This window comes from Doryrhamphus excisus, chromosome 1 (assembly GCF_030265055.1).
Source record: "Doryrhamphus excisus isolate RoL2022-K1 chromosome 1, RoL_Dexc_1.0, whole genome shotgun sequence".
NCBI lineage: Eukaryota > Metazoa > Chordata > Actinopteri > Syngnathiformes > Syngnathidae > Doryrhamphus > Doryrhamphus excisus.
Window position 1 is genome coordinate 11,748,453 of NC_080466.1, and position 12,853 is coordinate 11,761,305.

General features: G+C 39.8%; 1 protein-coding gene across 1 annotated transcript in view; it reads left to right on the top strand.

The window, feature by feature from the left end:
* The first annotated feature begins 714 nt into the window (after positions 1 to 714).
* Positions 715 to 12,853, top strand: part of neurl1aa (neuralized E3 ubiquitin protein ligase 1Aa) — a 34,138-nt gene continuing 21,999 nt past the window's right edge. Inside the window, exons 1-3 of the mRNA XM_058046598.1 lie at positions 715 to 1,276; positions 8,841 to 9,091; positions 9,159 to 9,480. Of these exons, the coding sequence (XP_057902581.1) occupies positions 1,243 to 1,276; positions 8,841 to 9,091; positions 9,159 to 9,480 (607 nt within the window). The 5' untranslated portion in view covers positions 715 to 1,242. The remainder of the gene's footprint in view (positions 1,277 to 8,840; positions 9,092 to 9,158; positions 9,481 to 12,853) is intronic.

Below are 12,853 nucleotides of genomic sequence, written 5' to 3' on the forward strand. Positions count from 1 at the left end.
CACAATGTGTGACCAGTTTTTTTTATTTTTAATGCTAACTTCAGAACTAGACAGACGGCTGAGAACAGCCGTGCTCTTAAAACGATATGGGAGAACAACATTGTCAGTATGCTTACAGTAAAACTGATGGCAGAGTTCATGAAACCTTTCTTAGTATTTCCATCCAGTATATTACCAGCATTATCAGGAATGGGTAGGCAAGCTAATTAACCTCAATATTTTAAAATATAGATTTTTTTTTTTTAAGACACTGAACATTTTCGTGTTTGGACTGTTTGGACATTGATCACATTTTGGACACTAGTTATTTATTTAGTTAATTACATATATTGTATAAACTTCTGACACGTTATTTATTTAGTTAATTATACTCTATAAACGTCTGATTTACTTTTCACTGATTTGTATTGAAGCACACTATTTTGGAAATCTATTTGAAACTGATGCCATATTTCTTTGTTTAATTAAAGCACAATACAACTTAATGAGGATAGGCGGCATAGAAAACGAATGGATGAACGGACAATAACTCCGATAACTCGCGCATGAGCAGCCAGGATGTCAAACTTCGTCTTCGTGAAGTGCCCGTGAGTCAGTGAGACTCGAGCCATTGTTGGGAATCACTGAGTTAGTCAGCGAAAGTAGAATTTTCGTTTCGTATCGTACATTCGTGTGTAAAATATCCGCGAGGCTGGAGTTTTCAACGACTCGTTCATGACTTGCACATGTCGCACTTCACTGTAGCCTATGACTTTCTGTCCCAGGTGATTTGCTTTAGTATGAGTCAATAATTATTGCGCTTTAATGCCATTTTATAAAGTTACGATCGTATGACTCAATTATTATTGCGCTTTGATGCCATTTTATAGAATTATGAGTAAAGAAACGGAGTACTTTATGACGAGCAAAAACGACACACAAGGATTCCGACGACGAGCCCCTGTTGGCTCAATGGCGTCACGGTGCTGGCAATGACAGTGTTAAAAGATGGTGCCTCCGCCGTTTATGTAAATACGGGTGACAGAATGAGAGTGGGACTCAAGGCGGGGAGCGTGCTCTCTGAATGAAGGGAGGGGGCAGCCGTCGTCATGGCGGTGTCGCTATACGCTCACAAGAAGGAGGTGTGTAGCTCCACAGTGCATCTATCCGAGGGGGGAGAGGCGGTACTCTGCTTACCTTTGGATGGAATCATGTCACCAGCATCGGTGTAATACACGATAAGCGGCTCGAAGGAAGACAGAAATGGGTGGCCAGATAACGCGAAATGCATTATACGGTAAGTAATGGACACATCGTGCTAACGTTGTTGTATGCTGCTTCTTTATGAAGACACCGGTTTTGTTGCCAGATAGCGCACCCGATAATAAAAATAGCGATCATGTGCTACCTTAATGGCTACAGCGTTCTCTTGGAGGTGTATTTAACTGTTTACCATTAAAGTTGGGTGTTTCCCCTCACAAATAGATAATAATCATCCATTTTTAACAGATAGCTATTAACTGAGTTCTTTAAATCGTGTATACATGAGGGTTTTTTGGCTTTAATGTCAATGCAGAAGTGAACAGAGGGCAAATACAGGCCGATGTGTTGGTCTAAAACAATATATTGAGCATGATTTGACACCCCCCAGCTCACGCTCGTCTTTATGATGTGTTCATGGTCGCAATGGGATACCCACATGTTATTCTAGCCCTGCTCTGTAGTCCCAACATTTCACGACTGTATTTTACTGTGCCGAGATAAAGCCAAATCCTGGTTTGCAGCTTCTGTAAGTTTACACCCCCTGATCGTTCTAATTACAGCCCTGACACTGATCCAATTAGTTAAAGAAGGACAGACTTAGAAGGAGGATGAAGGTATAGCTCCTCCTCACTGTGATTAAGGTCAAGCACCTCTATTGCAACTGCTCTGTGGAAGTTAGGCGAGTTATGACATAATTTTGTGAGCAATTTATTTCAGACTAGAAAGGAAGCTTCTGTGAAAAAAAATAGCCACACAAAAGAGTACATTCGAAATGGGTATGATGACGGTTCTTTTGCTAATTAGTTTTACTTTTGTGGTGGAAATGAAATTCAAAAAGACGTCATCATCTGGTCACATCATTAGAACACACCGCATAATTGCATAAATATGTGCAAAGCGTTTTATAAAATGTTCAAATGTGAGTTTTGATATTTACTCTTTGATGTGGTTGAAACTGGGTCACGGATGTTGGGCAACTCTTCAGTTGGTAATGGAAACTTGGAGGATAAAATTATCAGCTGAAAGGGCTTGTAAGCCCCGTGGGATTCCCCCGATATCACGTGGTGGAAAACCAATCCATTGATGTACATCTTGGGCATGCAAACTAATTTTGAAAAGTATGGTCAGGTGTTGATTGATGTTCATTTTGGCCATGTGAATCGCAGTCCAGCCCTGCGCCCTGGCACCTTGAACCCTCATCTGCAAATTACTGCTAAATGAGCATCGCGGTGAGCTAGAAGCCTGAGCTTCTGAGCGACTCATTGCAACCGAACGCATTGTTGTTGTGAAAGTTTGTTTGACCGCTCATGACCTGTCCTTTAGTTGTTACAGCATTTTGACTTATGTGCATTCATTCTTTTCCTTGAATATTAATTTGTAGCTTGAGGGCATTGATGCGTAAACCCTAGCAAATAGAAAAGTCCCCAGTACTTAAAATATTTGTAATTCTTCTGATCATTGAGTTGTATCACAAAAGACTGAACTCTTTTGATGTGACCATTGCTGATCTTAATATTTTTTCATTGTTTGGTTGGTCCTACAACTTATACACAGGTGCGACTTATAAAATGCATACAGTTTATTATTTTACATGCGCCGCCTTTAAGTTAAAATGTGGTGGTTGTTTTTTGATGACATTTGGTGACATCTAGTGGCCGCAATAATTTATTGAGTTGCACTTGTGACGCAATTAGGCACACAAATTGAATGATACAGAGCATACTGAATGCTTTTTGTTATGGAATACTTTCCAATACGCCTCTGCCGTGGAGACCATGTTTCTGTAAGTAATGTGCAACTATGATACTTGTGTGGATTGATAAATGTGGTACTTTAGACAGTAGCGCTGTTTAATGAGGACACTTGTAATGCCTATAGATTTGTAGCTGCTGCCTCAGCCACTGACTAAATACACACGTTTATGATTTTCAGTCTATTTGAATTCATTTGTGAGCACAGTAATGACGTTTTGGTGTTAAAATACGGCTGTTTGATACATTGTGATACATACGACACAAACCAGAATATAATTTGACGCCTGTTTTAGATTAATAGCAATACATGGCAAGGTGTTTAATAATATATGTTTTATTTAAAATTAAAAATTACCAAAATAAAATGTCAATTTAAATATATTTCTTATAGAAATCTGTCTCAACCAAAGCAGGTAGCCAAACCTGCTTCCCCTCCATTCCATTCCACTGATCTGAACCACTTTTCCATTTTTTTTCATTCATTTATTATCAACTCCTATACCAACTCCTATACAATTAGAAAGTGGGGTTCGTCAGTAGTCTGGAAGTCCTTGGGACCAAACACAGCAGAGTGGGCGTGCCTGGAGATGGACCGTGGGTGGACGAAATTAAAACAGACATCCAAGGAAGTTGGAATACAGTTGGAATAGGTGCAGATTTTGGAAGATCTACAATGTGTACACAAAGATAGTAGCATAGTCAAACATCAATTGGAGTCATTCGTGAACAATCACACCTTCCGGCATTGAAAAGGCTTTATATGACAAGCTGTCGTTAAAGTGACCACACGTTTTCGTGCCTAATATGGGGCATGTGCTTTTATCTGGTGATGCCACTGATGTTGTATGTATATATTTTAAGGAATAAATTTGGGGTTGGGGGGGAAATGATGCACTTTAGAGATGGCAAGAAAACCCTGGTGTTTGTTATATGACTGATTTTGCTTTCCAAAGTTGCACCCCTGCAGGTGCTTCTCAGGTGTGAGGTACCAGAACACATGCAAAGTGTTTCTGCTGAGTCTGTTACATAACTGTGTCTGCGCGTGTGTGGGAGCTGCAATTCTGTGCTCCCAATTGACTGAATGTGGGCCAACGTCTGAGGCTGCTGAGGCCGATTTGATGGAGCGTCTGGTGTCTTTGGAAAACAGCTTGGTTCGCCGAGTTAAGGGACCAACCAAGTCAAGTCACTTCCTTGAGTGAAATATAGCAATAAATGTCATGAGACGAGCCTCGGATTATTGTTGTTGCAAAGTAAAAGGACAGTGGCGATTATGGAAGTATGCAAACACACAAACTTTCATCTCCGTCTCTTTGTTTCAGTCAACATTAAGCAGATGTAGCTTTTGGGACCAAAATCATATGGCACCACCAGCAGGAAGTACAATCTGCCATGTTTGGCTTCCCAGCATGGCTTGTGTTTGTGTTGATTATACTATGAGTGAGATAGTGGTTTGAGTTGATGACCCTCTCCACTTTAGCAAATGAAATCAGCCTTCGGTCTCGGGCTGATACTGACAATTGGGGGCATGATACATGGCCTGATACCAGACAAACCATGTGATGATCTTATTATCACATACTATTTAATCATGAGCTTATTATCACGTACTGTTTAATCAAAAGACCATTTTGTTTCCAGAAAATCTTCAGTTTATTGCATGTATTATATCTAAACAGTGTAAACACAATAATTGCAAAAATATTTCAACAATAATATTTTATTAGCAGTCTTATCTTATCAGTGTCTGACAATTAAAGTTCCATTAATCAAGTTTGGGTTTTTTGGTGACTGGAGAAGCACTAGGCACTAAGCACTCGTGCGCTGTTCTCTGATTGGTTGTTTCACGGGCACGATACCAGAGCAGCGCACTCTGAGTGGACAGCTACGGGGGCTGATACTGGACACGGTTAAACTCTATATTTTATCAGTATCACTGCCCTGGGCTTTGACACAGTATCATTTCGGCCTTTTCCCGTATCATTCATGGGCGGTTTCTAGGGTACAGGGCCAATTAATACTGTAGTATGTGATAATATGCTGATCTTCAATTATTTATTATCATATAATGAAATTATTATTACTGTATTTTCCGGACTAAAATCACACTTTTTTTCATAGGTTGGCTGTTCCTGCGACTTATACTCCAGAGCGAATTACAAATGAAATAACATATATCATATGACAGCCACAAGAGGGCACTCTAGACTTTCACACCGATATCGCCTACTCATTAAGAATTCTATATTTAAACAGTAGACGTTAGCTTGCAAAGACAACTGAGACAGAACACAAATGCCCCCCAAAAGAAAATCATATTTTGCAGACTGAAAACAGTAATGGAGCAGCAGAGGCAAAGTTTGGAGTAAGTGAGAAACTTGTTCGGGACTGGCGTAAAGCGGAGGCTACTATTACTGCTATGAAAAAAACAAAACCGTTACTGTACTTAAAACTGTTTGTTATGTTACATAAACACTTTTTCTGTTCATGTTTATTTTTTGTGTAGCTGAATAACCATGTGTTAGCATAAATAACACCTATTCAGCCTGTTCTCTATTCTTTTATTAACGTTAGAACTTGACTTCCAAGATGACGTAATGTCTGTTGGTCATGTAGTTTGTAAAATAAATTAGCCACAAAAAATGTTTTTTTCTACTAAATTATGCATGTTTGACCCTGTGCGACTTATACTCCAGAGCAACTTATAGTCCAGAAAATACGGTAACTTTAGGTAAATGAAAGAGGTTTTCTGCCAAAAAGAAAAATCCCACCGAAAAATAATTTTTCGCAAATATGCAGGTAGCCACAGTATGTATAAAAATGATTAACGTTGCTGGTAAATAGAGTATACATATGTGATTCATCTTACTCGTCTTTCTACATACAGTATATGATGAAAATTGTGTGTTTTGTCAGAGACAAAATCCTGAAAGATGATTGCAACCGGAAAACTACTGGATTGACTACCAGTAAAATGTCTTCACGAAATACAGTGGAACCTTGATTAGCATCATCCAAATGCACATACAGTGGTGAACTGTGGCCAAAATTCAAAGAGCTTTATGTTGGTTCATTTAGAAGTAGTGTTGATTACTACTTGATCCAACTCTTAGACTAGATGAGTCATTTTGTCAAACCATAGGGTCATTCATTGTTATGTTAATACTGAAACAATGTACTGTACCTGTCATTATGCTTCCTAAGAATTTGGTGAAACACTGCTTACTGTAAAAAAAGAGATGAGTATAATGACTTTGGGACATCTGTCCGATAGTTGGAACCTGCGTCAGAGACGTTGCCTCCCCTCTCAATGAGCTTTGTATTATACTATTAGGTTTCATAGACTTGGCCTGCCGCCTTGGAGCATATGCCAGTACAGTACAAACACACGTAAAGATCTTTGGAGATTAGTAAAAGCAGGTAAGGTAATCCCCTGTGAACTGCGCTGCAAAGAGCCCTACATATACATCAAACCACATTGTCTGAGTAGTTGAAGCATCTTATCTAAAGTGGCATCTTGCCTTACGTCATCTGGACAGTGCAATGTTGTTTTTTATGCTGTTTTTTGTAAAGCTTTTGAAGCATTTGTAAGTGATGTGTTTTCACCTCAGTATCCAATTAAGAAATTATAGAAGAAGCGTTTTACTCTGGTTATGTTTTTGTGTTGTAATCATGATGTTCCTTTACAGATTGTTGTGTAAAGTGATTACTTCTGGAATTGTTGTACAGCAGCAATAGCCTTTTTCCCAACCAGGAAGTAATCTTGCTTCCAGAAATGAGCAAATATTTGAATAGTTTCTTCTGCATTTAAAGTCCTGTTTGAACGGTACACACTTTAGCAGATGGCTGGTGTGTAATGACTGCACACCTTTGTCAATAACACTCAAGCTAATGCACCCATGTTACTGTTCAAAATGTTACTGTAGCACTCATCTGCATTGTTTCACGGTTGTATACAGAAGCCTTGTAAGTTATAGTTAATATAGGATATTGATTTTGTAATTCAGTGAATATTTTTTTATTCAATGATTTGAGGCCCTCAAGTGTGGATATATTTAAAAATTTCGCACTTTATTTGCTGGTCCTTGAACCATAGTCGTTTTCTGAGAGATGCAGTTGGGGGTTTGATCCTCCGTCCTCCTGTGATCATGTCGAGGTATCCTTGGGCAAGATACTGAACCCCCAGTTGCTCCTGATGCTGCGTCATCAGTAGGTAAACATGCTAACAGTGTCACAGCATATTGAGTACCTCACAGGTGGAAAAGCGCTGTACAGGTGAAAGACACTTTAAATGTGTTTAATAAGTGTGTGACACATATTTTGGTCTTAAACATGGATGTGTCCCATGTGAATAATGGCAGCTGAACAGAGAAATTTGAATATAATGCAAAGCTTTAAAATAGACAGATAAAAATAGATGTTGTTACACCTTTTTTTCCCCCACTTGTTGATGGTCATGGATTGTAACCCCCATGAATAGCAGGGATCTACTGTACTTCAACTACCAAAGTCACTACCAAAAGTAACCTGTGACTCCGAAAGGAATACACATGCATGTTGTAAATTTGCCGATGTTTGAACATGTATGCAATTAGTTTTCATTTTTGTCATGTCCTGGCAAATTAACGGCACATGTTCTGACCTGATCTTATTCCTGTATAATTCGGTGCTGATCAAGACCTCTAGATACAAGGGGTTGCTAAGGAACATGAATTCACACATAGCAGCTGCGCCTCTTTAGAACTCGGTAATGCATTCAGCTCAATTTGCCTTGGACCATGTGCACCAGCTGCTCTCCTGTGGCTCTGCCTAAGACAAAAGGCCACATCAATGCTTTTAGTGGAGACGCTTGCAGAATGAAATAATGTAGGGGTCTTTACGAGGTAAACACAGTCAGAATGAGAAATTTGGAAACAAAGATACCCAGAGATCACCAAGCGATCTGATGGTCAACGGACCACATTTGACATCTGCTGCAGCTGACCTAATTTTCTGCACACACAACGTTTGTAGGATCTGTTAAGGTTTACCTTTACATTCCTACATCATAATTAATTTCAGAGCATTTACAGATTCAGATTTGTAGATGCAAATCAGCCATTTCTTCATTTCCATAACCTGTTCTCAGATCCATTACTTTTGTAGGCAAGGGTAGGCACTAAAGGTACGAGTCGGTGACAAACAAATATTACTATTTCAGTACGTTGTGTGATCAGTATGTTCAGGAGGGGTGTCAAGATTTCTCATTCAGAAAAAATGGCAAAGGTGTATCTATGACTTTAAATGATGGAAACAAAATACAAATAATGGTGATAACTTTTTCTAGGTTGCACATACACTGACTAATGCAGTACAGTCGTCCATCAATTACTGCGGTTAATTGGGCAGCAATGATACGCGATACAGAATGCAGTCGTCCGTTGCTACATTGCGAACATCGCTCTCACTCTATCGTCGTTTTTCAACATTCAAACATGTTTTGTGGTTGACTGTGGTCCATTATTAGTCAGAAAATAATAATGATAATGTGTTTTATTTGTAAGCACCTTTTAAGGGATCCAAGGCAAATTGCATGTTCACAATCCAAAGGCAAAACTTAGAAATAATTATTCGCCAAGGGCAGCTTGTTGTTGTATGGAGCTGGGTGACATACAAATGACATATGTACCGATATGTAACTATATTTTTCTGCCATTATCGGATGGTATAATATTTTCAGCCGATATTATCGGACATCCCTGATTATTACACTTTTTTATGGTTACCAGATTGTTCTACTGCCATCCCCAGTGATGACTGCATGCAATTAAGACAATATAAACAATGTGAATTTGTCTTTGTGTCCAGACTCCCTTGGTGGCCCTTTTCCATCCACCTCCCATCGCTGCCACCACAAACCCAAGAGATGCCTGCCTATCCAGTGTGGCAGTGTTGGTGCTCCCCTTCCAGTCAGCCCACTTCTTTTCCATCCGAATGCTAAGGGTTCTCAAATTGTCATGGACCTCGCCCAGAAGACCGTCAAGAGACAGGGTAGTTTCTGCAATGCCATCACTTTCAGCAACAGACCTATAGCTCTGTACGAGCAAGTCCGCCTCAAGGTAACACAAGTACACTTTATTGACTTTGTCTTTATAAAATAAACAAACCTGTTTTTCTTTTCCCTAGATTACTAAAAAGCAATGTTGTTGGAGCGGGGCTCTGCGTCTGGGCTTCACCTCCAAAGATCCCTGCAGGATAAACCCAGACAACCTGCCAAAGTATGCCTGTCCGGATCTGGTGTCCCAAAGTGGCTTCTGGGCAAAGGCTCTTCCCGAAGAGTTTGCAAACGAGGGCAATGTTATCACCTTTTGGGTCGACAAGAAGGGCCGTGTTTTCTACCGCATAAACGAATCCAGCCCCATGCTGTTCTTCAGTGGAGTCCGAACAGCTGATCCCCTCTGGGCTCTAATTGATGTTTACGGTCTGACCCGGGCAGTGCAGCTGTTAGGTAAGCTGGTTGAAGAAGCATGCATTCTAGAACACTGGTTCTTAGCTGGTTTATCTGTGGGTTTAAACTGGTTTTTCACTCAAAGTGAAGTTCAAAAAGATTTCAACTTTCTAAACTTTTTTTCGGATTAACTAAGTAGGTAGGTTTAATAGTAACAGTGGGACTATTTCTTCTGTATACCAACCCACTGCTTGTGTCAATTTGAACTGGGGTTCAAATGTCTCAGTCCGCTTTCCCGTCGTACCTGGAGGTCTTCACTGTGGGAGGAGCCACCCCCCCTTCACGCAACACAGCGTAAGCTGCAGGGCTAGGATGCTTTCTCTCTCCTTATGAGGCGCTCTTCTCTCACAGATATCTGCAGCTCTCCTGTTTTCAGTCAGCATTTGATGGCCTACCCCTCCTGCTCAAGCTTGACGAAGTTGCCCAGAAACAGACACGCACCTTGTAGCAGTGTAACATTATTTTCACATTATTTTTTTGCTCAGGCAAGACCTGCATCCCACTGACAAAGGGTTCTTGACTCACTTTAGGTCATGACCCACCAGTTGAGAATCACTGTTCTAGAAGTTCTTGGACAGTATCCATATGTTTACTTCATTTTTCATCATGGTGATTTCCTTTTTTTTGGTTGGGTGTCTCCCAACTACAACGTATGTCTATCCTCTTTTATTCTTTTAAGTATGTTACCCAGATCAGCCCTCCACATATATTTATTTGCACATACGTGCCCCTCCACCTCCAATCTCGCAATGTACAGTAAAGCCTTCCATGAAGCAATAACCACTTCCACTGAACAAATGCACTCTATTTATGACCGATATCTGCCCCCCCCTCCCACAAAAGCACTCAAAAGCAGCAAGGGGAGGGACAAACTGTTGTGCATTATCAGGATAGTTGGGCCTTAGCCAACATACCAACAAAGCATAGCACAGTATGGTATGAGCCACACTTTGTTGTGACGGAAACTACACGATTTTTCCCCCCGGAGAGTCTGTAGTCTTACTGCTGTTGTTTAAAATTAGCCCCAGCTAACAACTCCTATACTGTAGGGGCCATCTTTGCAGGGAGTTGATTGAAACTTATTGGTGGGATGTTTTGTGTTTGCAGTATGAGTGTTTTCTTGGCATATCTAGTCTAGTTTGTAGATTAGAAGGATTTTCATAGTCAAATCTGATTTGCTATTTATCCATAGTCAACTAAAAATGTATATAATTAATACTGCCCGTATGTGCATGGTTTTTCTCCTGATTTCTGGTATGAATGTGAGTGTGAACGTTTTTTTGTTTCTTGTGATTAACTGGCCACCAGTCAAGGGTGTATCCCGCCTCTCGACCTTTCGAGCCTCGGCAAGCATGTCAATATGAAGTTAATTGAAACATCTACATCTAACTACTAAAGGCATCTACCCCCACAAACCTGGTGTTTTCATCATGGTGGAACAGTGCCGATGGATGGTAGGGAAATACAGTACTCAGACGTGCACTTTTTGACACTGGCCAATTTTTTTGTCTGCGCTGTGCATCCTTTTTATGTTCAACGTTCCATGAACCTCCCACATCTGCTGATAAGCCCTGGGGATTTTACATCTGAAGAGTTTTTACATCTGAGGCCTTGCTGTTGCTGTCATTATAGACATGCCCATGTTTTGTTTGGTTTATTGTCACTTGTTTAACTCTTTGACTTTTATCACAGATAAATCAGCAAATTATTTACCCAATATAAATAACCTGCATTTTTTTATGTTTGACTTTGACAAATAAGCTCTCTAGAGAAACTGACCTTTGGGTTGTGCCTTCCTCAATCATTTTAGGGTATAATACATAAATACCATAAGGCAGTTTTGATATTACAGCAACTGGCTCATTTTCAAATTCCAAGAAATAACTCATGACAAAACACAAAGGTGCTGTCCGTATTGGTCTCATTGTCATGTCATCATGTCTTTGGCAGCAGTCACGTCTTCATTTAGCCCTTTCATTCATCATATCTATGCATATTTTATGCTCACCACAAAAATGTACACATAACTGAGTCAACATTTCGCAGGAAATTTTTGACATTAACCAAAAAACACGTTATCTGGGGCGTAGGCTTATTGACAGAATTAAAAGTATCTTATATTACAGATTAATTGACTTGAGAGATGAGATGTCAGAATCATTACTTTCTGTAGTATTTTTCTTTTTGCCCTACACAGCGTCCGAGTGTGTCCTTGTCAGAGCTTGCCTCTGTGGTTTAGATAGATTTCTTGATGAGATTTTTTTTAAAGGCTGCTGAAATTATCTGATATATTGAGATGTATTTAATCTCCTTGAGAGTGTACAAATAGAAGTATTTGTCTTATTAAAGGAACCTGAAACAGGCTATAAACACAACTTTATCACTGTTGACGTCGGTAACCAAACAGTTGCCTATTTATTCTGTATGTTGTTTTTGTCCACATGATAAGTGATAGTCCAGACTGAACAATGGGTTTTGCTGTCGTTTTCTTAATCACCACTACCTCATGGAGCAAATATTCAACTTCTGATAAATACTTTCTCTGGTGCGGCTGATGAGTTGAAATCTTACAATGTCCACTTGATTTATTCTGCTCATTTGTTTCTATTATGTACTGAGCACATACTTGCTCAAACCACCTTGACTGTTTTCATTAGCGCCCAAAAGTTATCTTCAGAACAAAATGCAGTTAACTATTAACTTTAAACCTTACAGGTGTCATTTATGTATAAGCGTATGTCTAAGCATACTGATGTACAGCAGGGATTCTCAAACAGGGGTCCAAGGACCCTGCTGGAGGTCAGGGTAGGGGTTAGCGCTGGGCGGTATAGACCAAAACTCACATCCCGGATACATTTAGTAGAATATCGATATTATGACATATATCGATATTTTTCTATAAACTAAAAGTCAAATCCAAATACTGTATGTGTGCAAAGTTTTATTAAAATGTAAACAATAGTATAGAAAAATAGCCACTGAAATAAAATTGTATATTCTTTTTTAAAATAAATATGGAAAAGTTAAATATACTGTTCAATCTTCAGTGCAGTCGTGCTGCACTCACGGTAGTCTCTGCAGCCGGGTTTGCGCCGTTAGCGCTTCCACCTCACCACATTCCCCATGACGACAGACGGTGAACATGGTTGATGCTGTCTTTGAAGACCTTTTATACCGTCTTTCGGCATTCACTCCCGCTATACAGCCTCTCCATCTCCATACTTCCGCAGGGATATCAGCTCATTGGACGTAGCAAAGGGATGCTCATTCCAGCCCTAGTGGGGGTCTGCAATTTTTCTTTTGCAATAACTTGAGCTATGGCGTATTGTCTGAATAGGAATAGGAAATGATGACATTAATGATGACATCTCCT